We start from the raw sequence: 24528 nt of genomic DNA, 5'->3' as shown, positions 1-24528 counted from the left end.
GTATTGTTGCCATTCACCAGGTTATATAGAACCGGGTCTGTTGAACCGTAACCGACTAACCGAACCGTCAAAATTGATTTGTGACAAGAATGTTTTCGAGTTGTTTCGAATAAATTATGTATTATACAACACTTGGGAGCCTATTCGAAAATAATAAGGAAAGAATATTAATAAACATATCAATAGAAGGACATTGGAAAAGAAAAAAAGGAAATTAGCTAAACCGACAATGTAATCTATAAAAGAAGGCTCTCTCACTTTTTTTTCACATCATCACATCTTTCCTTATTTCTATTTTTCTTCTTAAGTTCCTCTCTCTCTCTCTGTACAACGGTCACTCCGACTCCGAGCGTACGGTGGTGGTCGGTCACATTCTTCTTAACTCGTCTCTGTTTCTTTTTCTTTCTAATCGATCATTGGATTTTCACCTTTGTTTTTTTTTTCTAGGGTTTGGTGGTTTCTAGCATAGCTTGTACAGTCTCTCCGAGCGTTACGGTGGTGACACTCTTTCTAAAAAGTCTTTGTTTTTTTTTTCTGAACCGATCATTGGATTTCACTCGCTTGTTTATTTTCTAGGGTTTGGTTTTTTAAATATTGCGCATCGGTTGCTTTGATTTATATATGTTCATGTGATTGAATTACTTGTCGTTATGTACTTATTTCAGGTTTTGGATGATGCGTGATTGAAGGGAAACGCTTCTTCTCCGTGCTAACGACGTCTTCAGGGGTTTTGTTCTTCTTCTTCTTCTAAAACTCAGTCTCTGTTTTTTTGTTTTGAACCGATCGATCATTGGATTTTCTAGGGTTTGGTTTCTAAACTGCATAGGTTTGCTTTATATATGTTCATGATATTTACATGTTGTTATGTTGTTTCAGGTTTTGGATGATGATTGATGAGAGTGATCATGGCTTTGACGGACACGCTTCTTCTCTGTGCTACTTCTTCAAAGGGTTTTCTTCTTCCTCTTCACACTCGCCTTTTACTTCTTCTTTTTGTTCATGTTACTTAGTCCTTATGTTTTTCTTCGTTTTTTGCAGGTGTTTTGGAAGCCAGTTATGATATGATCTTGGCATTCTCGCAGGTTCCTTAATCTAAATCCATCTCTATTTGATTATGTATTTGTCTCTTTGGTTCGGTGGTTTTTTCTAATTACATGTTATTAACTTTTCGTTTTTGTTTGGTTTTGTTGGTTTAGGTTTGTGGAGGCTTTGATCGGTGATGGCTTTCACTGATCCTTGTCACTCTAATTCATGATATTCTTCCAGGGTTTTCTTAATTTTCTAAATTGAATCGTTCAATGCTCTTTTTAACTCTTCTTGGGTCTGTTAATATTATAGATTGTGGAGGAAGGAGGATGCTTTGATCGGTTGGTGATGGATTTGATGGATCGTTTTTGCATTCTCTCCGCTACATCTTCAGGTAGTCTTTTTCATCTTTTCATTAACTACTTTATTACAACCATAACTCCACCATTGTTCTGTTTTATGTCTCAGTTTATCGTGAACTTGAAGGATGCCTTTGATCTGTCCTCGTCGTCGGATCCTGTTACCTCTTTGACGGTCTCCCTTTTCCCTTTTATTTTATTTTAGTGTTTCTAGATCAGCTAATGTCTCTCTTTGATGCAGATCATGACGAACCAGAAATCCTAAACAGAGAACCAACATTCAGATAAGAGATCGATGATCCACTTAAACTTTCTTAAACTTTGTCCTTTTAAAACTATTTTTTGGTATTCAATATGTCATTTTAACGAGAATGTATTTCTCTTTGATGCAGATCGTGAAGGCACTGGGAGGACTGATATGGTAAATCTAAGCCTCTGGTCTGTCATCTCTTTAAGGTTTCTTCTGTGCTACATCTTTTAATTATCATCCGTCTTCTTCACAACCACAAGTTAACCTCTGTTCTGTTATGTCTCAGTTTATCTTGAAGGAGGATGCCTTTGACCTGTCGTTGCTCCCTGTTGCCTCTTTGAAAGTCTCCTCTTTCCCTTTGTTATATTCTTACTGTTCACACAGATCAGCTAATGTTCTTCTTTACTTGTGTTAGATCGTGGAGGTTGTTAAAGACCTTGTTGGAGGGAAGGATCGATGGTTTGAGAGTATGTAACTTCGAGTTTCTGGTTACTTCACATCTATACTAATGGCTATTGTTGGTGAGGTATATATGTTCATCTATTCTAATGTTTCTCTAGGGTCTGGTTTTTTAATATTGCATAGGTTGCTTGCTTTATAGTATATATATGTTCATGTGATTTTCATTGTCGTTTTGTACTTATTTCAGGTTTTGGATCGGATGATTGGGAAACGCTTCTTCTCCGTGACGTCTTCAGGGGTTTGTTCTTACTCATGAAGTCTTAACACTGGGCTCTGTTTAAGAATTCTGAGAATTGGGCTCTGGTGTTAATTGGCCCACCATAATTCTTTATTTCTTCTTTTATGGTCCACTAGTTGATGAGACGTTGTCGTTTTGCAGCATCGTCTCCTTCCATTTCCTAGTCTGAAAACAAAACGGAACGGAGGAGTGAGGAGTGAGGACTGATCTGAGCTTTTGGTATTGATTAGAGGTAACTAACTCCTTGTTCCTTCTTCTTCTACTTCTTCTAAATCTATATGTTTCGCTTTAATTATAGTTTTGGTTCTGTGAAACAGGTGGGCGTTGATTGATTTATTTGACTCTCTCTCTCTCTCGTTGATGATTCAGAACACAATCGTCGCCAACGTGCTTGCTTAAGGTAACAACATAAACTGGTTCTACTGATTTTATTCATGAATTTTTTTTTGAAGTACTTTAGTTGTTGTTGGTTTTCTTTGTTTGGTTACAAATACAATCTTAAGGTTTAATTAATTTGTGAATCAGAGCAAGGAGATCATCATCATTCAAGGAAGGTAGAGACCATGTACAACTAATTCCATTGAATGACACCATTCCATGAGCCAACGTCCAACAACAAGAAGAAGAACACCTCCAGGTTCTGTTTAATATCATCCTTCACTTATGTCTGATTTTTTGTCTTATTATTTGTTCCTTGCGTTGCTTTTAGATTTCTTAATGATCAGTGTTTCTCTTCATATTGAATTTGAAAACAATTTGCAATCTGCTTAACTTGGAAATTTATTGTTGTAGGAACCTGAGACGAAGTGGAATAAATAATGGTGTCACCACATTCCTATAGGTATGTCTGAGTTAGCCTTATTTATGATGTCACACTATTTTTTTTATGTGAAATCATTATCTTCATAAAGGTGGTCCACAGGCTGACATCCTTGTTTGTGGTTTTGCTGGTTTGCCTTGAAGGTCTTAGACCAAGTCTTCCCAAAGGTACACTCTCTTCTTATTGACACTCTTGTAGTCATTCCATCACTGATCAGGGTTTGTTCTCAGACCTCTATTTTATTGGCAAATCCTCTTCTCTTCTCCATTGACTATCACCTGATGATTTTGTTTGCACTCTCTCTCATAGGTTCCGAGCCAACGCTGCAGTCAAGCAATGGCCAAGGAGATGGCCTTGTTAGCCTTCAATCGGGCTCTTAACCAGAGGTTTGCCTTTTTACATCTTCGCATATAATTTGGTCTCATTCCTCACTTCACCACCATCGTTGTTGTTTCATGTTCGATTGGTCTAACTTTTTTTTTATCTGGTGTTTCAGTATATCCGGTTCTTGGTGTTGGGTTTCTACGGCATCTTTGGCAACTTCTCGTCCAAAGCGTGGAAATCACAGGTTACGCAACTTTTCCTTTGACGTTTGATTGAGCTTAATTCAGGTTATGCAACTGAATTCTATCTTTTTTCTTCTTGATGAATTCAGATATGGTGCAAATGAGGATGGGAGGACCTTGTTGTTTCCATGGCGTATTTCTCTTTAACTACTCTCATCTTTTTACTTATTTGACTGATTCTAGATGGTTTTTTTTTTTAATTTCATGTGTTGCATTGATTGTCTCACTAATTGCAGGGAAACGAGTGTCACAAACATAGCTGCTAGCTAGCTCTACCAATCCATGAATGGGACCATGAGAAACATCTAAGAAGAAGTAGAAGAAGAACCCCTCAAGGTTTTGTTTCAAATCATCCATCATTATTGACTAAACTTTTTTTAACCATTTTTATTTTCATGTGTTGATTGTCTCACTGACTGCAGGAAGATCATTATTCAAGACTAGAGACCATGTTCAACTTCCATGAATGGGACCATGTGCAAACGTCCAAGAAGAAGAAGAAGAACCCTCAAGGTTTTGTTTCAAATCATCCATCACTATTGTTTAAGTTCAACTACTTCTTTTAACCATTCTTGTTATTGCAGGATAAAGTGCCGTGTTAGAACCAGTAGCTACAACACAAATCAAGCCTCAGGAGATAACAAGTTAATCCTACCGAAGCAAGCACAGAGGTAAACAAACTTCTGCTTTGCTTAGCCTTAGAGTTGATGATGACCCAAACTTCTTCTTCTTCTTTAATTCTTATCTGAATTGATCGAGCAAGTAAAGGTATAACAATTCTAGGGTTTTTATTAAGGGGTTTTCTCTTTGGCTCTTTCTATTAGAATTACAAGTTAGCATCTGATGGTTCTTCTTCTTATTCTCTATTTGCAGATCGCGGAGATGCTTTCAAGAACGAAAACTGATTCTATTGGATTGATGGTGTTTGACCAAGTACAGGTTTACAGACCATAGCAAGTTTCGTCAAGAACCATCCGTGGCCTAACGTTGATCGTTATCACTTAAGCCTGACTAATCACATGCCTTGTTTTGTTGAATCTTGGTTATAATTAATAGAGTGACCTTTTCTTTCAGATTTAGATACTAATACACCGTGATTTTTGGCTGTCTCAAGGAATCTCGTCATCTGGTCACAGGTACATACACTGAGTGACATACTTTCGCGCTATTGACAATTCTCTTTGAATAAACCCTCACTCATCTTTCTGATGCTATTTTCTCTCTCTTTTCAGCTGATATGGGACTGCCGCTAGAGCGGCCAAAGAGTGTAAACATGTCATCCCAAAGGTGAAACTTTGCAACTTCGTGTCGCGCTTAAGCTCAGAGTGGTCTGTCCCAGCTCTTGAAAAATATTGGCCTTGGGAGTTCCAACTCAACAAATTTGAGAGATAAGAGACAGAGAGAGATCGTTCTAATGGTGACAAGAGAGCAACATGATGATGGTTCGAATCTACTACTCAACCGGTCCATGAATTGTGAGTCGAATTTGCTTTCTAAACAAGTCAGACAGAGAGGTATCTATCTTTTTTTTTTGTGTGTTCTTTTTATAAATCTATAAGGTTTTGACAGTGTTAGTGTGTGAATATAATTTTGTTCTGTGAAACAGGTGGGCGTTGATTGATTTATTTGACTCTCTCTCTCTCTCGTTGATGATTCATAACACAATCGTCGCCAACGTGCTTGCTTAAGGTAACAACATAAACTGGTTCTGCGGATTTGATCGATGAATTTGCTTTTCTATTTTATTTTTGGTTACAGTTACAATTTAAAGGTTTAATTATTTTGTGAATCAGGTCAAGGAGATCATCATTGAAAGAGGTAGAGAGCATGTACAACGTATTCCATTAATGACACCATTCTTTGAGCCAACGTCCAAGAACAGAAGAAGAAGAACACCTCCAGGTTTTATTTCATATCATCCTTCACTTATGTATGATTTTGTGTTATTATTTGTTCCTTGTGTTGCTTTGAAATTTGTTAATGATCAGTGTTTCTCTTCATATTAAATTTTGAAAACAATCTGCTTAACGGGGAATTTTATTGTTGTAGGGACCTGAGACAAGTGGAATTGATAATGATGCTGGTTGTTCCTGTTCTCGTAGTGTCACCACATTCCTATAGGTATGTCTGATTTTAGCCTTATTTTATGATGTCAAACTACTTTTCTATGTGAATTCATTATCTTCATAAATCTGGTACCTTGATGTGTGTGTTTTAATTGCATATCCACAGGCTGACATCCTTGTTCGTGGTTTTGCTGGTTTGCCTTGAAGGTCTTAGACCATGTCTTCCCAAAGGTACAGTGGTATACTCTTCTTATTGATTGGTGATTGTTTAATTTGATGGATCTTTTTTGGTCTTCTCTTGGCTACATCTTCAGGTAGTAGTATTCTTCCTCTTAACCGATTTTTTTTTTTGTTCTTTCTATATAAGTGAAAAAATATCTCTGTCTCTCTTTGTTGCAGATCATGAGGAACCCGGGTTACTGTGTGGGAGGTTCGAAGAGAAAGAAAAATCATTGTGGGAGTGCGTTTGATTTCTGAGTTCAACTTTCAGGTTACCTCACATTTATACACCTTTTAGCATATCAGTTGTTTTATTTAATATTGACTAGTGTTGGTCCTTTGTTTCTTTTGTTATTTAAATTTTCAGTTAACAGTAATGTCGCTGATCTCCCTAGTGATGCTGGCATGTATGTTTTAACTTTTAAGCCTAAGACCCTATATTTTAGTGGAGGAGGATGTTTTGATCGGCTGGTGATGGTTTTGGGATCGTTTTGTCTTCTCTGCGCTACATCTTCAGGTAGTCTTCTTCCTCTTAACTGATTTTTTTTCTAGGGTTCGGTTTCTACATTGCATCGATTGCTTTATATATGTTCATGCTATTTACGTGTTGTTATGTTGTTTCAGGCTTTTGATGATGCTTTTATTGATGAGAGTGATGGCTTTGATGGACACGCTTATTCTCTGTGCTACTTCTTCAAAGGGTTTTGTTCTTCCTATTCACACACGTCTTTTACTTCTTTTTTGTTTTGTTTGTTCCTTACATTTTTTTCTTCGTTTTTGCAGGTGTTTTGGAAGCTAGTTATGATATGATCATGGCGTATTCTTCTCCATGCTGCCACTTCTTCAGCCACGTTCTCACAGGTTCCTTGATCTATTTGATTCTGTATTGTCACTTTGGTTCGGTGATTTTTTCTAGTTACATGTTATTAACCTTTCGTTTTTTGTTTTGTTGGTTTAGATTCGTGGAGGCTTTGATCGCTGATGGCTTTGACTGATCGTTGTCACTCTAATTCATGTTATTCTTCTAGGGTTTGGTTTCTAAACTGAATCGTTCTAGGCTTTTTATAATTTATTATGTTCATGCGAGTTTTAACTCTTCTTGGCTCTGTTAATTTTAGATTGTGGAGGAAAGAGGATGCTTTGATCGGTTGGTGATGGTTTTGATGGATCGTTTTTGTCTTCTTTGCGGTACATCTTTCAGGTAGTCTTCTTCCTCTTCACCGATTCTTTTTTTTAACTGTTCTATATAAAGTGAAAAAAAAACATCTCTGTTTCTCTTTGATGCAGATCATAAGGCACCAGGTGGGAGGTTCGAAGAGAGGAAAAAAAACATTGTGGGGAGTGCGTATGATCAGGTTACCTAACAATTTAACATCTACATTGCATCGGTTGCGTTATATATGTTCATGTTATTTACTTGTTGTTATGTTGTTTCAGGTTTTGGATGATACTTTTATCAATGAGAGTGATGGCGTTGATGGACACGCTTCTTCTCTGTGCTACGCCTTTAAGTCTTTTACTTCTTCTTTTTTTTTTTTTTTTTTTGTTCCTTACGGTTCTTTCTTCGTTTTGCAGGTCTTTTGGAAGCAAACCATGATCCAATCATCAGTATTCTAATCCATGTAATTGTCTTCAGGCGTCCTCATGGGTTCCTTGCTCCAATCATCACTCTCTTACTCATGTTGCTCTTCTAGAGTTCGGTTTCTAAATTGATTATTCAAGGTTTTTTTTATTATGTTCATGCGACTTTTAACTCAACTTGGCTCTGTTAATTTTAGATTGTGGAGGAGGATGCTTTGATCGGTTGGTGACAGTTTCGATGGCTTGTATTTGTCCTCTCTGCGTCGCCTACGTGCTTAAAAAGGTATCAAATCATAAACTGGTTCAAATAAAAATTGGATAAATGAATTTGCATTTTTTTTGGTTACTATTACAATTTAAAGTTTAATTATCTATATGTGATTGCTTTGTGCTTATAGAGTAAAGTTGGTTCTTCTCATTGAGGGAGACACTGGTTCGGGTAAGACTATACAATTATCACAAACAATATCTCCATGGAGCTGGTTTGAGAGGTACGACCTACTACTTTCCCTAACTTGCAGCACGTAGTACTAAAACGCACATATTTCTTACAAATTGGTGTGTGTGTGTGTGTGTGTTATTCCTTAACCGAGAACTGTTAGCTTGTTGAGAACATACTTTGTCTTTTCTTATTTTCCTGTGAAAGTTGTCCTTTGTTTCTTCAAAAGCGATTTTTTATTAAAGGTGTACTTCCATGTAGGAAAGAGGAAAGAGCAAGTTGAGGCGCTGTGAAAAAGAGTTGTCTCATCGTGCGGCTGTGCCAGGTTCGTAGTTCATGTCTCTGCTTTGTGTTTTTGTGACCTCTAGTTTCATGAATCAACATTGCAGGATGTACAAGGATGGTAGCATCATTCCATTAGATGATTCTTTGGGTTTTGCTGCAAATTTTTGACTCATGCTGGGATATGGTAGTCCCCAGATGAAAGAGCTCATGAGGTTTTATCTCACCATGCCGTTGAGTATGTTGGTTGTGGAGAGAGAGAGAGAGATGAAATGGCTGAGGTATATCTCTTTCATTCTGAATCTGCATATTGTTCATACATTTGATCTGATGGGGTCTTCACTATTATTTAAGTTCAACTACTTATTTAACTGTTCTTATTATTGCAGGATAGAGAGCTATTAGAACCAGTAGCTACAACACAAAGCAAGCCGCAGGAAATATCAAGTTACTCTTACCGAAGCAAGCACATGCATTGTGAGTCGAATTTGTCTTTTAAAAGTTGTTGTTTTTTGCTTCTTGTTTACAATTTAGATGGAGACTGAGATTTTTGTTTTATGATGTTTCTCTTCTAGGTATGGAGAATTAGGGTTCCTGGAGCTTCGAACTCAAAACCATGTCTATCTATGGTCCAATTTACTCGCTCAGGGTTTGTTCTCAGACCTCTAGTTTATTGGCAAACCCTCTTCTCTCTCATATGGACTAATCCTTTAAAGCATTTCTAATGTTACTCAGATTGATAGAATTGCTCGTGTTGTCTTGGAGACTGCTCAGAAACGCGCAAGCTGTGTTCTGCTGATAAAGCTGATCTCTATGGTTGATAATTACGATTTCTTTTACTTGTTTTCATCTCTCTTGTTTCATGTGCAACACATATAACACTGATGCTAATGCTATTTGTTCTCTGCAGGCCTCAATTTTATGGAAGAAACGAGTAAGAGAGCCTCTGAATATCCTGATGCTGAGCTGTAACATATGTATGTTGACAATGCTGCGATGACCCGCCAACAGGTAAATTCTTTGGCCAAACTATAGTCAGCCTTGATGATTCTTTTGAAAATTGTGTAAATAATTACTATGGGTTGATTGTTTCATATATATGCAGTTTGAGACCATTACTGTTGATATATTTTCTGGTTAAGCTTCAATGATCACAGGAAGCATTGGAATGCTGGCATGCCGTCCATTGCTCAAGTATTTCTAATTGGCCAGATTCTCCTTGTCCAGTAAGGTTTTTTTTTAGCATTTTCATGTTGTTTAGATCTTGTGTCAGTTTTCTTCACGTATCTTTATGGGGTGGTTGTTTTGTTGTCAGGTGTGTCGATACTGCCAACAGCGACCTGAAAATTTAGTACGTTGTGTTCGCCAAACAACGGAAAATTTCTGGATGTGTGTTATATATGTCAAATGATTACTTACACAATCTCATCAAGCACCGCTTGGGAGATCTTTCCTAATGCTAAGTGTAAGGAAACCACTTGTTTCCCCTCAGTTTATCTTTGGATTTGTTACATAGCGCTCTAATTAAACGGAATATGGAAATTGCAGGTCTCAGAAGTTCGAAGACCCAGCAGAAGGGGAGGATACACTGGTGGCAAAAATTCAAGAAATTATACGACCATCTCAGTACTGGATTTCGTGCCTTGGTGGATGGAACTCGGTAAGCTGTGTCCGTCTCCACCGCAAGTCTAAAAAGCATCCCAATTGGGTTGTTTTTGGAGAAATAAATTTCAATAATGTTTGCTCTCTCCCTCTCTCTCTCAGGTTACGAGCCAATACTGCACCCAAGCAATGGCCAAGGAGATGGCCTTGTTAGCCTTCAATCGGGCTCTTACTTAAGCTGTCTAACTTCCTTTATTTGGTGTTTTAGAATATCTGGTTCTTGGTGTTGGTTTTATGGGATCTTTGCCAACTTCTCGTCCAAAGCGTGGGGATCACAGGTGGTTCTGCAACTTTTGACTTCTTCTTTTTTTGGTTACAGTTACAATTAAGGTTTAGTTATCTATATATGTGATTGTTTTGTGCTTATAGGGCCAAGGTTGGTTCTTGTCATTGTGGGAGACACTGGTTCGGGAAAGACTACACAATATCTCCATGAAGCTGGTTGAAAGGTACGACCTACTACTTGCCCCAACTACCCAATATTTCTTTTGCAGGTTTCTGGGAAGCCTGGGATCACAGGTGTTTCAGCTCGCTAGGTCTCACAGCTTTATGTAGTGGTGCCTCCTATTCTACCTGAGCTGGGAAAGTTACTATTTACATTATCATTCATGTGCTACCAGATTTCTGATTTTCTTTGGTTTTATAAATCTTGAAATCGCTGTTACAGGTCCGGAACCTGTGGCCTACGTCGATTCTCATAGCGGAGTGCTGCTGAGTTAGATTTTGTACCGAGACCTACTCTTCAATTTTTTGACGTCTGGTTATTGTAGGAGTTGCTCAATAGCATTTTTGTTTCTGATTATGCTTAAGTTGATCACATGGCTCATGTTGCATTTGAGATTGCTACGCAAAGGTGCGGTAAATTTTGTTCTGTTGAAAAGGGCCACAAGCCTACTATTTTGGAGGTAAATCCTTGGAGGTGCGGTAAACTTTGTTCTGTTTTTTTTTTTTTTGTGTTTGTTGATTGCCTCATTACAGGGAAACGAGTGTGAAAAACATAGCTAGCACTACCAAACTGATTATGGAAAGTCAAGCCATCGAAAGGCAAAAGCTAGATGATGCAAACTCAAGACAGGTCAGCCAAATTGTTAGAATATCAGATTGATTCACTCCATATCTCACTGCATGACTGAAATTAGCTCCTCCTCATCACTGATTTATGTCGATTCTTAATCCAGAACCAGCAACGCAGCTGGTCTACAGGAAATAATGCTGTTGGTGTCTGGCAACGTAACACATAAACTTATTCTTGGATCAGTTGGGACCGTCCAAGACAACAAAGTTGCACATAGATTAAGGAAATGTTGAACTTTTTGTTAAACAATGGAAACTCCTTGTCCTGTGTTGCCTAGTTTTACGTAACAAACTTCCAGGTAATCTTTCACATCTTGATCCTTTTATGGATGCATCCAAAGCATACACTATCAAATGCTATTTGACACTATCAGATGCTATTTGATGCGTTATTCAACTTGTGAAACAGGGAGTTGATGAAACATTCGGGAGAGTGACTACCGAAACAATGGCTTATGGTCTTCCCTTGAGAAACACAAACAATAGATAAGTTGTAAGGAACTTTATTGGGACTCAAATCGTTTGGATAAGTAGGTAGCAATGAACATACCTTGAAAGCTTGTTCCACAGCTTGTTCTTTCCAGCACAGTTCTTCCGAAGTTGGCGAAGTCTATCCCTTGCTTTGAAGCCCAAACCTTCAAGTTGAACATAAAATCCAACTCTATTTATTCTACCGAACCGAACCGAACCGAACCGAACATCTGAAATTGATTGTAGCGATGAACCGGAGTTTTTTTAACCGCAAAAAAATGGCCTCACCAATCGAGAAACCAGTCTCTTCTTCAGTTCTTCACTTGCCGGAGAAGATGGATTCGATTTGTTGTTTCCGACCGAATCAATCCTGTCCTAGAATTTCAGTTTTGCCTGCTTTCTGCATAAGTAGTTTTTCCGCCGTCAATCGTTTCCGTTCAACGACGAGTCTTCGATTTCCGGCGGCGCCGTTTCGTCGGATTCCAAACTCGTCCTTCGTGACTCACGCGAAGAAGAGTAAGAGGAAAACGAGTATCGTTGAACCTAATCCGAGTATCGTTGAACCTAATCCGAACAAAGTCGAAGAATCTCTCTTTCAAGATGAAGAAGAAGAAGAAGATGAGCTAGTTCTTCCCGAAGAGATTCAAGACGGTGCGTTTTGGTTCCCGTTTTGGTGTTCGAATTCAACCATTTTATAATCAAACACTTTACTGGTGACATTCTTGATTGTACAGAGTTACTAACGGATGGTGAATACGACGAAGACGACGATGACTTTGAATTCGATGAGAGCGAGGAGGAAGAACTCTATGTAAGTCTACTTACGCCTGAATTTAAGAAAATATAAATCCTTTATGCATCTCTTTATCTAAGGATTTGATCTCTTGAAGGCTGGAGATGGAGGTGGTGGAGGAGGCATTAAACTTGCTGGAACGTTATGGGACAAAGAAGCATTGGCATTAGCTGAGAGAGTATGCGAGTCTTTTGAAGGGGAGTTAGGCATTTATGCCTTCAAGACTCTGCCTAATTCAACCATACAAGTGAGAATCGAGCGGCTCACTAGCAAGTTTGGTTCCCCAACGATGGAAGATATTGAAGCATATTCAACAATATACAGAGCAAAATTGGCTGAAGCCGAACTCGCCAAGTCTATACCGGACAATATCTCTCTAGAGGTTACTTGATTAGTTAGCCTTTTGATTTCCTTTTCACATCAGTTTTGTCTCATGGAGTTTGGTTCATTGACTCAACAAAGGTTTGAACCTTTTTGCACAGGTTTCATCTCCTGGTGTCGAAAGGGTGGTAAGAGTTCCGCAGGATCTTGATCGGTATAAGGACAGGCCAATGTATGTGAGGTACACTAACGAGGACAGTGAGACTGAAGGTGATGGTATTTTCAGGTTGGTTTCTTTCGATGTGGAAACCAAAAGCTGTATTTGGGGGATAGCTGACATTCGAGTAAACCGAGAAAAGGCAGGCAAAGGCAGACCTTTGAGCAAGAAGCAAAGAGAATGGCGACTCGATACGGCTTTCGAGTCACTAAGGTTAGTCCGTTTGCATTCTGAATGTTGAGAGAACACAGTCATAAGGAATTGTCTTTTAGTTTATATTAAAATCTCAATAGAAAGTCTATTACAACGATACGTAATAGATTAGACACGACAATGACTAACTTGAGGAGACAGAGAAATAAAGAGAAGTAGTAGGAGATGTATATCTTTTATTGCTCTAAGTGCATAAAGGCAAACTAAAACACAAGTAGACATCAGCATTGGCTAGAGAATGGCTTCAAGCACCCATCGTGATGATGCAACGGATACTCTCTCCCTTCAACATGTAATCAAAGGCCTTGTTGATCTCTGAGAATGGTACTGTGTGAGTGATGAATTTCTCAATCTCCAGCTCCTAATTTCGTAAATAAAACAATCATCAGAACATTGGTATATATAATCAAAGTTGGCACTAAAAGATCCGGTCTTCACATTACCTTGTTCATGTACTTTTCGACAACCCCGGGAATGTCAGTTTTGGGTTTGTAGTTCCCAAAGAAAGTACCCTTTAGAGTCCTCTCATTCAAGAAATTCATGGGATGAGACTTGAAGGCATCGTCTTTGCTTGGCACACCGACTAGCACCGCAACACCCCAGCCCTGAAACAACATCATATGTATAAATTCATATATGCACAATGTAAGATATGATAGGTTTGGTCCAAATCAATGTGAAGGGGAAGCTTACATCATGAACACATTCAAATGCTTGAATCATGGCCTGAACGCTTCCTGTACACTCCACACTCCTGTCCACCCCACCATTGGTCATTTCAGCGATCACCTGTTGAACTGGTTTGTCATGGTCCTTTGGGTTCACAAACTCGGTCACACCGAATTTCTTAGCTGCAACAACAAACATATCAAGCTCAATGTAAGCGAGACTGGAGAATCGAGAACAACACAGTCCTAAGATCAACACCAATGATCCTACCTTGATCAAATCTGCTGGGGTTAAGATCAACACCAATGATCCTAGAAGCACCAGCGATTCTAGCACCTTCAGCAGCGGCTAAACCAACAGCACCGAGTCCGAAGATAGCGACACTTTGACCTTTTTTGGGTTTAGCCACATTCAAAGTAGCTCCTAACCCAGTGGATAAACCACAACTGACGATACAGACTTTGTCTAGAGGAGCATCCGGATTGATCTTAGCGACCTGACCAGAGTGAACCACAGTGTACTCACTAAACGTGGATGTCCCGAGGAAATGATGAATCGGTTTGCCCTTAATGGAGAATCTTGATTCACCGTCGTGAATCATCCCGCCTCGCTCAGTGTTGATCCTGAGAAGATCACACATGTTGGACTCCTCAGAGTGACAGTGAGGACAATCTCCACACTCTCCGGTGAAGATGGGTAAAACATGATCTCCTGGTTGAAGATCAGTCACTCCTTCTCCAACACTCTCAACAATCCTAAACAACCAAGCAAGAACCAAACATCAAAATCTCTGTATAAAACTCTACAACCTCATAATGAAGAAGACTCTGGTTTTAAGTTAATACCCTCCAGCTTCATGACCGAAGATACGAGGAAACAACGGTGTTTGTCCCTGCGGAATAGAAAAAAAAAAAAAAGAAAGAAAAAAAAAGAGTTCTTGAAACTTCTGTGATGAAAAAAAAATTAGAACTTGATTATGAATTTGGAGTGATTAATTAATTAAATTAAAACCTTAGCTTCCCAGAAGTAAACATCGGTGTGACAGAGGGAAGTGAAGAGAATCTTGATACGAACTTCGTGTTTCTGCGGTGGAGCAACCTCTACTTCCTCCATCACCAGTGGCTTTCCGGCTTCCCATGCCACAGCAGCTGCGCATTCGCAACAAAAACGATACCGTTTTTTGTTATTTCAACATAAAAAAAAATCTGTGGATTCATGATCATAAGTTCATAACAATATCATTAACAACAAAAAAATAAAAATAAAAAACCTTTGCATCGAATGATCTGTCCGGTGGTGGTTGACATTATCAACAGTGAAGAACTTGGATCTTTTTTTTTTGAAGTAGTTCTGTGTGATTTGTGAATTGTGTGATGATGTGAAGAGAGAAGCAGAGAAGATATTTTATATACAGATGATGGTAAATGGGATTAAAAGTACATATTACAGAAACGCCACTGGAATATTAATTAGTGTTTATAATTAAAATTAAATTGTAATTTTCTTTGTCGACAAGTGTAAGAAACTAGGGGCGTCTTTGGTTTTGCTTTGTTCTCTCGAACGCTCTTCCACTTGTCGTCACCAATATTCGTCCACGTGGCTTTCTTAATTAAAGCTGGTCTTTAGTCCTTGATGGTCACGCCGTGGTGTTTAAAAGCAGTAATCTTTTGCACCCATCGTATGGTTTTGTTTCGGGCGGTTTCACCTTAATTGGGATCTTTTAATAGAGTACTATTCTTGGTCATCAAGTGTTGGGATATTTTTTCTTTGTAATAATACTTCACAAATTTGAAAGATCATATCGTTGGCTCTTAATTATAATCTTGGCCATCACTCTCAAGTCATCAATTATACTTTTGCCTCATTTATATATTTTTCTCTCCTTTTGAATTATATTCAAACCCGACTAATTGAGGAATTCGGGGTTTTAGTTAGTTTTAATATCATAGATTTATACGTAACTTTTTTTTTAGGAGTTAAAGAAAATATCATACGAACTATAAGTAGAATGACAGTATTATAACAAAAATTGTCTGATTTTAAACGGTGTAATAATATAGGTAAAGGCCGACTTCTAATACACATGCATGTATATGATATTGACTCATAACTACACAAATCATAGACCATTGTCCTACTTTTTTAGTTGTATATATATATATGTGTATATGCTAAATTTGGTGTGATATATAGTGTTGTCCATGACAAGAATCTCTATGATGATTCCTATCCTATATGAATCATATGCGTTCACTATACATCACAAAATCATACAGTTCGCAGGAATCAACGTGGAAATAATATTCACGATCGATTCCCTAACTTAAGCCTCTGCTACATCGCTACTTACGTTACTCTCCATGTGATCAATGTTTAATATCAATTATCTAGTACATAACGAGAAAATATTCTCCTAACCATCTACGAGTACTTTGATTCAACAATTTAACAGTTAATCTTTTCACAAGCTCTTGATCAAGAACAAGAGCTCACGACTCTCTCTCTATTTCCGCTCCTCTCTTTTTATTCATGGATCATATCTTCGATGTCAATGTGTTGTGTGAATCATAGGCCCAAGAGCACGTAGTAGAGAATAGTTACCGGTAAAGATACTATCATACCAAAGATAACCCTGAAAACAAAATCACCAATAACTCACAATTAAATTTCACATTAATCAAATTCCCACAGTTTAAAACCATTTAAACCGTTACTGTAAAAAAGCTGGAACCAAAATATAAAAATAAAAAAGCAAGAAAACTCACAATGTACTGAGCAAGTCTGGATGCAAACCGTACTCCCTCGCAAACACAAACGGTACTATCCCTTGCGGTAGAGCCGCCTACAAAAAAAAAAAAAAAAAAAAAAAAAAAAATCATATATACCGGCCTCATCATTAATTTAATTTTTTAATAAACAACGAGACATTTATAGCCTTTGGACGAAGCCCCAAACTTAATCCAAATTCTAGAGTTTCTCTAAAGACATCCAAAAATATCATTACTGCGAAATAATATCTGAATCTTAACAAATATCTAGATACTTTTGTAACATATAAAAAACTAGATATTGGTAGAAAGGTTTAAATTTATAATTAAAGTATGTTAGATATTTGTAGTGTTGGAAGCTATATAACCTTCTGTCTTTTTGTGACCATCTCCTTACCCTTACGAAAATTCTAATTCTTTTCCAAGTTGTTAAACACTCTCTCTCCATCAACATGTATTTTTCTTCCAACAATATTATGGTACTATATATATATCTCTAAATTAAAGTTGGCAAACTCTCTAAAGATAAAACATATTTGGGTATAACCAAACTTTTACCTGTACGATGGCAGCGTGTAACCTAGAACCTCTCAATCCGACAAGAAGGGAAGCAGCAGCCATGAAAAGAGGACCTGAGATGAACCTGATCAACATCCCTATTATCGCTTTCTTTGTCCCACAAGCGATCATCTTTGGCTGCAGCGCCATGAACAGACCTGTAATTTTGAAAATTTGTTGAATATCAATATTGTATACTTCTTTTTTTTTTAAGAAATAATAAAATTTGGTGCAGATTATTTTCTATATGTTTAATAAGGACATGGTCATACCTAAACTAAACATAGCCATCCCAAGACCTGCATCTGAGATGATCTTTATCGAGAATGCCACTATACTTGGCATCGCTATATTCCATCTGCTCATTATTTATATAGAGAATACGATAAAAGTTATAAACAATCAATTCAATAATTATAGATCAGAGATTTAAGTAATTGTTTACTCACTTGAAGGATATAAGTGACCAGATTAGTCCTAAGAGGCTGGAATAGGTGTTAGGGTTTCTTGAAAGCTTGCGTCCCACGACTGTTAATATGAGTCGCACCATAACAGCGGCACTTGGCATTTCTTGCTTGCCTATATCAGCCGCCGGAGTTGTGTCTTTTTCAGCGGCTCCTTCTTCCATGGAAGCAGTACAACCGGCTGCCGCAGTATGTGGTGCAGCCTTAAGTGCGTCTCTGAAGCTGATCTCCTTCTCTGGCACTGATTTATTAATCATATAATGTATACTCGTCAGCAAATACAGACACTAAGTAATTAGGAAAAAACTTAATATATATTTTTCAAAGCAACTAATGATAAGTCGTCTTGTTAATGATGGTTACGGAATTTAGTAATGAAAGTATGAAACAAACAAAAGCTATAAGAAAAGAATTATAAAACCATGCGTCGGTTTCGCTGATGATTACACACGTGCTGGGAGAAAATGATAGCATTGAGAAAATTGGAAAAATCATGGGAAACAAAAAGTCAACATTATGTTGACCATTTTGGTGATTTTATTGATTATAGTAAGGTTGGGGGTGGTATGATAGGTCCGGTTTGTTTACATGCTTCATCATGTTGTTTTATTAGAATCTTAAGCTCAAAAAACACGAAATGAATAAATCAAACCTAGCAAAATTCGAAAGTATGCACACAAAATATAAAATCTATAAAAATAATTAATTGGGATTTAGTGATTTTGTTAAGTAACATTTTTCTAATGTAAAATTAGGTTGAATTTTAATTAGTCTACTCCTAGGGATTTGGTTTAATAAAAGACAAAAGCTAAGTTTATATCTGAAAAAGCTGCATTTTATGTAGTCTCTCAATGTTTTTCTATTCATCAAAATATTTGGAAAGAACCAATATGATACAATAAAGTTGACGGAAAATGACCAAACGGCGTCGTGTCAGTGCTTACGAAAAACGAAAACGACACATCTTTGTAAAGAAAAACGTACCATTGATATGATCCTTAGCTACATGTCTCTGACCAGACTCCCACATCATCTTCGGCGAAGATTGCCGGTATATTCTCCCGGCGACGGGAGATTTCATCCAAACCGGTGTACCGTTTCCGTTAACGTCAAGCTCGTTAAAGTTGGAGGCACGTGGCGTTGGCTGCAACGAGTAAGCATCCGAGGAAGCGTAACCAGAGAGTCTCCTAGGACTTGCACCGTATCCGGGTCGAGTAAACCCGAACGCGCCTAGATCTCCGTTACAAAACATGATCTCATTATTACCGTTATAAAACTGAAGCGTACCGCTTCCTCCTCCGCCGCTAAAGAAACGGTTATTAGGAGTGTTGACGGAGAAAATCTCGGCGTTGGAAAGGTTAGAGGCTCGAGGGGTTAGACATAAGGAGGAGGACATAACAGAATCCGGTACGGATGATATGGACCGTCGGATCCTTAGCCTGATCCGACCGTTGACATCGGTTTCTGTTTCTGTACGGAGCGGATCCATGCCGTCCAAGGAGATGACGTCATCGTCGACTTGGATCTTGGCGATTGACCCGGCTGCTTCACCCGGAAACTCGGCTCGGATGAGCAACCTAGCTGCCCGGAGTTCGAAGAGGAAGAGTAGTAGGGTATACCTATATATACATATATAAACATAGTTAAATAATTCAACTAGCAAAATAAAATAAAACTATTCTATAAGCTCGGATTAGTAAAAGTATTTGATTGAAATAGAAATAATCCTAGACTATAAGCTCAGATTAGTAAAAGTATTTGATTGAAATAGAAATAATCCTAGAGTAACTCATTTGATTTTGGTTACAAAATGAGTAGTTAAATGATATGAAACCACAAACTTACCATTATGCGGGTTTTGCTAACCAGTCAGAAGGTTAATGAATAAATAGCGGATATAAGTTTGAAAACGTACCAAATGATGCATTGAAGAACAACGAGTTGGACCATGAGGTTTTGAGTGTAATCTCCATACATGGCTTGAAGCAAAGGGATGCCCATGACAAGAGTGTTAGGGAGAGTGGCGATTGAGAAGAGAGTGATAAGCCAGTCAAGACCACCGGATTTGAAGAAAAAGGCCCATAGAGAGAGCAAAACGAAGACGAAGATTTTGGACAAAGTGTCAGAGAGGATGAACATAGTGTCCATTTTGTAAGGGTTATTTTGTGAGATGAAGTGGAAAGAGAGGATCGGTACGGCGAAAACCGAGACAAAACGGTTGATTCCGGAACATTGCGTCGCCGTGAAGATCTTCCACCACTTCACCGATCCATAAGCCACGAACATGGCGAAGTAGAGTGGTGCCATGGCACACATCACCGCGTAAAATTCGTTTCCCGTGATCATCTTTTGCTTTGCCTTCTAATTCTTCTTGGTTAATTAAGGTGTATAGGTTAAGTTATGTGCCAGATGTGTATGTTTTGTTATATAGGGACTTGTTGACGAGATTACCCCTTACTTAGTTCGATATTTGCATTGGGGAGGGACTAGTGATTATCATAGACATTGGTGATTTGCGGTTATACAAGTCATTGTGATTCCTAGTGGAGATTAGAATTAAGTTTAATTAATTAAAGGTTTTAAAGACATACTACTATATAGTTTGAAAATCTATCTAATGAAACACTTTATTTTTTTCCGTATCTCCATTAAATTAACCTCTAAAATTCTGACAATTTTAAAATTAATTAGTTGATTTGTTACTTTTTTGTCAACTTAACAATTAAAATTAATGAAAACAAAATTTTGATTGGTAATCCAAACCAGGTTCTTATAAACACTTTATCCAAACAAAAATTTGATTGGATAAAGAGTTTATAAGAATAATTAGAATAACTTGTTTATAATATTTATGCTCTGCAGTATATATTGCTTCTCTTTAGTGTATTACTCCCTCTATTCCTAATTAATTAAAATTTAGAATTTTTTTTTAAAGAGAATACACTTTCAAAGTTTTTATGTTTTTTTATTAACTATTAATGATGAATTGTAAAAAAATAAAAAAAATAATTGAATATTATTGGTTTAGAGTTAAAAAAATTGTTAATCACAGAAATAACATGTATAACTATATATATATATATATATATATTCATATATATTCATATATATTCATTTTCATTATTTTTTTAATATACGTTAAACCCTTAAAAGTAGATTAAATGATTAATTAGGAACGCTAGTATTTAGCTAATACGTAAACAACAACGAATAGCAAATTAAATAACATCAGGGGAAACATCGAATTAATAATTAAGTAGCTGTCAAACGAAATTTTCACCTAACAAGTATGTCGTCCACACACACACACGTTAGGATTGTGTGCATGTAATCAGTTCTAAGCTTAAGTAGCTTTTGACACATGCCGTTGAATTTAAATATAGTAACGTACTTCTTTTTGGAATGTAGCAATGATTTACTGGTACCAAAAATATAAGTAACACGAGGAAAAAAATAAAATAAAGATGAAAAAAAAAGTTACAGTGGTTAATAAAACAATATGTCTATTGTTATTGTTAACATCGAGAATGCTGTTATGACATATTCGTAGTACTTTCAACTTTGCATAGAATATTGTCAACATTTTTTTTTCCCCATTTCAATTTTTTAGACAGACGCATAAATCTTCCTTCGAAAACTCTATAATAAAATAAAAAATTGGCAACCTAATAAATTAAAATATATCCATTTTGTTTACCCAAAAATACTATGTATATGGTTTGCTGCCTAAGTGAGCTTTTTTCACCCTTTCTATCTATCTAACTCCTTTTCTCTCTCTTACTTATGGTTAAGTTTGTTGCATTTGGTGTATTTTACAATGAGAAACTAAATTAAGGGCTATATATAGCTATTTATCGTAATCCGAGTAGAATATACCAAATCCACATATCTTCTTTATTACTACAAAAACCAGTGCCTTACAATCTATTTTTCGTCGCTACGAAACTTAAAAATGTTGACATTAAATAGGAAATAGAACGGATATATATATATGATTGGTGGGAGTCCATAGGTTTACAGTATTTTTTTTTCACTTTTTGCATCACCCAACTAAAAATTAATTTGCAGCAAACTCGGGCAACATAGTAATTATAAAAACAACATTTGCTTATCCAAAACTCGTACACTAAGTGCTTTGTCGAAATAGGCTTTCACCCAAATTATTTCCCTAACTCTTTTGTTTTCTTCCTTGCTTACGCTTAAAAGTCTTGTTTCTGGTAGGATTTTTTTTTTGTGTGTGTGTGTGATGAATCTCATACAACTTGTTTGGTGTATATCTTTGGACCATTTTGTCCAAAAAAAAAATTCTTCGACCATAAAATCTCGATACTCAAGAACAATATCATGATTCATCTTTAAGAAAAAGACATATATATATATCAGCTTCCAAAAAAAAAAAAAAAGGAAACAGATATCAATAGTTCATACAAAATCAAACTATTAATAATGAAGTTTACTCACTTTTACTCATCTAACTTAAATAACGGCAACATATCTGAAATTATAAATTATTTGGAACTTCTAATAAACACTAGCTATAGGAAACGTACGTAATGAAATACTAGTAACACTAGCTACATACATGTCAATTTAGATTATAGGAAAAGGGTCCACATATGGACAATGATTATCTTGTTCTAAGTTTATTCACATATAGATATACATAAATTGTATATATACACATATAGAAAGCGAAGGAGATCTCATAGAATCTAAGATCAATGATATATTAGCGCAATGGGTGGAGCCGTACAGTGTTAGCCTTTTGCTTTCAAGCTTAAAAGCCTTTAGCCTTTTGGCAATTGCAAGAACTAAGTCATACGTAACCTTTTTTCTTATAAAAGAAACAAATTATTTTGTCAACGAAAGGCTACAAAAAAGTTGGGATATTTTATTCTGTCCTATATATCTAACCTAAGATAAATATTAACTAATCCTACTGTCTAACCAAAATATCTAGACAAGAGCTCTCTAGGATATTATATAAAATAAGGTATAGTTATGATTATTTTTCCCAATGGGTAATTAATGACATTATTTAAAGCCTCTTGTAACCTTATATTGTCTGCATATATAATAAGTACACACATGAATCTGACAAAAGAAATTCAGAATAAGCAAGTTTGTTTCTCTCGAGTGAAGTTGTCTTTATCACTATAAAATTAAATTGTGAGATTATATCACCTCGGCTCTTTTTTACGTTACTACCAAAGTATACACACATATAAACGTATGAAAACACCGTCGAATAAACATTAACGAGGTCTTCATAAATATGTATAAAATCATATTTAAATATATTAAACATACCGAAAAAAAAACTGAGGAAAAAGATAGTAAAAAGAAGGGTATATATATGATGATGAGAAAGAAGACTAAGAGGAAGCGCATGGGATCGAGTAAAGAGGAACATATGAATAGAAGTGGGATTATGGGGTAGGTTAGAAAATCAAATCAAATTCAAGTGCGAAAAATGATGGTTTCATTTCAAAATTCTAAATTACACACTACACAAGTGTTTTTTTCTTTCTTTTTCTTTGAACAACACTCTACAAGTGTTTAGAAATAAAAATATGTACTATAGAAAAGGAAAAAAAAGGAAAGTGAGTGAGAAAATGGTCTGAGAAAAGGGGGCAAGAACTAAAATGTGTCCGGTCTAGTCAGTCATTGGAGAGAGAGAGAGAGAGAGAGAGAGAGAGAGAGGTTGGAGAAGTGTGAATATCAAACGAAAGTGACATAACATAAGTTTTTGCATCTTTCTAACTCTCTTCTCTTTGGCGTGCCATCAATTCATCATTTTGTTCGTTTCTTATTTTTTCTTTAATTGCCTCACATTGCCCTCAACTTTGTTCTGTATTTTTCGTTATAGACATGCATGGTTACATTATTTCGTCTTGTCAATGTATATAAATAGGTATATGATAGATATTTAGATACGTACAGGGTATCAGGTCTTTTTGTTGTTGCAATGCGATTTGTATAAGAATCTCTAAACTTAAACTCATCAAAGTTGTATTGATCCACTTGAGTTAAGCATTATACTTCAGATTAAATTTAAAATTGCATGAAAAAAAAACATTTCTTATATTGATCTATAGACCAATCTTGAGTTCCTACACCCAAGTTTGGTCTTAAGCCCAAATTTTCAAAAATATTTCCATCATTTGTTTTCTTACAAGTAATAATATAACATTTCCGTTATTACAAATATTGTGTTAAAAAGTCTAATTAACCAAGGTGACAAATTCAATGCTAACTGAAAAAATGATGAGGCAATTGCAGTGAAATATCAAAGGTGAGTAATTATTATATCCATATCGTAAAAAATGTAAATTGTCCAAATTCTCCACCAGTTCAGAGACTTGAGACACTTGTGCTATATAATAAAAACTGAAAGCACAATGCAATTAATTGAAAGATTTTTAAGAAACTTCTATAGAATGTATATGTCTATAATTTTCGTTTCTCAAATATGCGTATTCTCAGAGGTTTGAAAACTTCTAACTATATTAACGAATTTAGAAGAGAACCCGTCAACATATCATTAGCCAAATCTCATTTTCTCTCTTTTACAGTCTCTTAGTCGCGCCCCTCTCTGTCTCACTCCTCTCTTTTTTAATAAACTTAAAGAAAGATCATACGATACAGTCATACAGAGAAAAAAAAAAAAGAGATTAGAGTAGAGATATATACCTCCTTTACGGACAAATATACTTACACGTGGTCCTCACGTGACAAAGAGCTAACCTTGTTCTTTAAGATATCATCAATCAGCTAATTGAACCTTTTGTTTAGCTGAAACCTTCCACCTCAGAGAGATTCTTCCACATTCATCGAACGTAACTCCTTAAATTTGCTGTCATTTGGTTGAGTTATTCTGATACTCACTTTGACATTTTGCAGAGAAAACAAAAGACGTTACGATGGATTTCAATATATATCTCTTTTATCTGTTGCCACATGCAATGTGCTTTACTTTAACACTAGCCACGTTACTATAAATTATCCAC

General features: G+C 36.5%; 4 protein-coding genes across 14 annotated transcripts; 2 read left to right on the top strand and 2 right to left on the bottom strand.

The window, feature by feature from the left end:
• Positions 1 to 1784: 1784 nt before the first annotated feature.
• On the top strand, positions 1785 to 11210 carry LOC104751608 (uncharacterized). 10 transcript variants are annotated; one of them, XM_087490574.1, is made up of 45 exons: positions 1785 to 1806; positions 2051 to 2161; positions 2285 to 2335; positions 2477 to 2567; positions 2653 to 2735; positions 2861 to 2972; positions 3128 to 3176; positions 3299 to 3373; positions 3465 to 3541; positions 3652 to 3723; positions 3811 to 3854; positions 3958 to 4057; positions 4144 to 4234; positions 4306 to 4392; positions 4595 to 4857; positions 4954 to 5235; positions 5328 to 5410; positions 5515 to 5623; positions 5771 to 5842; positions 5954 to 6018; positions 6187 to 6277; positions 6374 to 6523; positions 6631 to 6707; positions 6790 to 6867; positions 6965 to 7035; positions 7125 to 7207; positions 7294 to 7361; positions 7444 to 7701; positions 7785 to 7870; positions 7986 to 8078; positions 8288 to 8351; positions 8416 to 8589; positions 8698 to 8785; positions 8884 to 8957; positions 9044 to 9124; positions 9219 to 9319; positions 9451 to 9534; positions 9624 to 9773; positions 9857 to 9968; positions 10073 to 10248; positions 10340 to 10553; positions 10639 to 10685; positions 10781 to 10875; positions 10972 to 11045; positions 11149 to 11210. In XM_087490574.1, the coding sequence occupies exons 38-41, from the start codon at positions 9765 to 9767 to the stop codon at positions 10523 to 10525; spliced, it is 483 nt and encodes a 160-aa protein (XP_087346700.1). In that variant the 5' UTR covers positions 1785 to 1806; positions 2051 to 2161; positions 2285 to 2335; positions 2477 to 2567; positions 2653 to 2735; positions 2861 to 2972; positions 3128 to 3176; positions 3299 to 3373; positions 3465 to 3541; positions 3652 to 3723; positions 3811 to 3854; positions 3958 to 4057; positions 4144 to 4234; positions 4306 to 4392; positions 4595 to 4857; positions 4954 to 5235; positions 5328 to 5410; positions 5515 to 5623; positions 5771 to 5842; positions 5954 to 6018; positions 6187 to 6277; positions 6374 to 6523; positions 6631 to 6707; positions 6790 to 6867; positions 6965 to 7035; positions 7125 to 7207; positions 7294 to 7361; positions 7444 to 7701; positions 7785 to 7870; positions 7986 to 8078; positions 8288 to 8351; positions 8416 to 8589; positions 8698 to 8785; positions 8884 to 8957; positions 9044 to 9124; positions 9219 to 9319; positions 9451 to 9534; positions 9624 to 9764; the 3' UTR covers positions 10526 to 10553; positions 10639 to 10685; positions 10781 to 10875; positions 10972 to 11045; positions 11149 to 11210. The 10 variants fall into 10 exon arrangements, with proteins under 10 accessions (XP_087346700.1, XP_087346701.1, XP_087346703.1 ...); XM_087490575.1 differs by having other exon boundaries at positions 10639 to 10695; XM_087490577.1 differs by having other exon boundaries at positions 10340 to 10527; positions 10638 to 10685; positions 10781 to 10823; positions 10949 to 11045; positions 11149 to 11191.
• Positions 11200 to 13229, top strand: LOC109124879 (uncharacterized). 2 transcript variants are annotated; one of them, XM_087490571.1, is made up of 6 exons: positions 11200 to 11343; positions 11454 to 11537; positions 11634 to 12166; positions 12250 to 12326; positions 12406 to 12690; positions 12791 to 13229. In XM_087490571.1, exons 3-6 carry the CDS (start codon positions 11764 to 11766, stop codon positions 13085 to 13087), a joined length of 1062 nt encoding a protein of 353 aa, XP_087346697.1. In that variant the 5' UTR covers positions 11200 to 11343; positions 11454 to 11537; positions 11634 to 11763; the 3' UTR covers positions 13088 to 13229. The 2 variants fall into 2 exon arrangements, with proteins under 2 accessions (XP_087346697.1, XP_019093782.2); XM_019238237.2 differs by having other exon boundaries at positions 11615 to 12166.
• LOC104751610 (alcohol dehydrogenase class-P) lies at positions 13101 to 15241 on the bottom strand. Its single transcript, XM_010473597.2, has 7 exons — positions 14999 to 15241; positions 14740 to 14876; positions 14574 to 14620; positions 13999 to 14483; positions 13753 to 13910; positions 13503 to 13664; positions 13101 to 13420 (listed from the first exon to the last, which is right to left on the bottom strand). The coding sequence occupies exons 1-7, from the start codon at positions 15033 to 15035 to the stop codon at positions 13304 to 13306; spliced, it is 1143 nt and encodes a 380-aa protein (XP_010471899.1). The 5' UTR covers positions 15036 to 15241; the 3' UTR covers positions 13101 to 13303.
• Positions 15242 to 15897: 656 nt separating this feature from the next.
• LOC104751607 (auxin efflux carrier component 6) lies at positions 15898 to 20141 on the bottom strand. Its single transcript, XM_087490570.1, has 7 exons — positions 19434 to 20141; positions 18503 to 19137; positions 17504 to 17759; positions 17327 to 17412; positions 17055 to 17212; positions 16494 to 16570; positions 15898 to 16360 (listed from the first exon to the last, which is right to left on the bottom strand). The coding sequence occupies exons 1-7, from the start codon at positions 19862 to 19864 to the stop codon at positions 16294 to 16296; spliced, it is 1710 nt and encodes a 569-aa protein (XP_087346696.1). The 5' UTR covers positions 19865 to 20141; the 3' UTR covers positions 15898 to 16293.
• Between the last annotated feature and the right edge of the window lie 4387 nt (positions 20142 to 24528).

The sequence above is a fragment of the Camelina sativa genome, chromosome 16 (genome assembly GCF_030686135.1).
Source record: "Camelina sativa cultivar CO46 ecotype springtype chromosome 16, ASM3068613v1".
NCBI lineage: Eukaryota > Viridiplantae > Streptophyta > Magnoliopsida > Brassicales > Brassicaceae > Camelina > Camelina sativa.
Note: the sequence above shows the minus strand (reverse complement) of the source record. Positions and strands in the feature narration are given on the sequence as shown.

Coding starts and splice junctions, on each gene's coding strand:
- LOC104751608 (XM_087490574.1), top strand. Junction 9,969..10,072: donor GCCTTGGTGGATGGAACTCG/GTAAGCTGTGTC, acceptor TCTCTCTCTCAG/GTTACGAGCCAATACTGCAC. Junction 10,249..10,339: donor CCAAAGCGTGGGGATCACAG/GTGGTTCTGCAA, acceptor TTGTGCTTATAG/GGCCAAGGTTGGTTCTTGTC.
- LOC109124879 (XM_087490571.1), top strand. CDS start 11,764: ATGAACCGGAGTTTTTTTAACCGCAAAAAAATGGCCTCACCAATCGAG. Junction 12,167..12,249: donor TCCCGAAGAGATTCAAGACG/GTGCGTTTTGGT, acceptor TTGATTGTACAG/AGTTACTAACGGATGGTGAA. Junction 12,691..12,790: donor CGGACAATATCTCTCTAGAG/GTTACTTGATTA, acceptor CTTTTTGCACAG/GTTTCATCTCCTGGTGTCGA.
- LOC104751610 (XM_010473597.2), bottom strand. CDS start 15,035: ATGTCAACCACCACCGGACAGATCATTCGATGCAAAG. Junction 13,911..13,998: donor CCCCAGCAGATTTGATCAAG/GTAGGATCATTG, acceptor TTGTTGTTGCAG/CTAAGAAATTCGGTGTGACC. Junction 13,421..13,502: donor TCGAAAAGTACATGAACAAG/GTAATGTGAAGA, acceptor TTACGAAATTAG/GAGCTGGAGATTGAGAAATT.
- LOC104751607 (XM_087490570.1), bottom strand. CDS start 19,864: ATGATCACGGGAAACGAATTTTACGCGGTGATGTGTGCCATGGCACCA. Junction 19,138..19,433: donor GTTCTTCAATGCATCATTTG/GTACGTTTTCAA, acceptor ATGTATATATAG/GTATACCCTACTACTCTTCC. Junction 16,571..17,054: donor TACACGCTGCCATCGTACAG/GTAAAAGTTTGG, acceptor TTTTTTTTGTAG/GCGGCTCTACCGCAAGGGAT.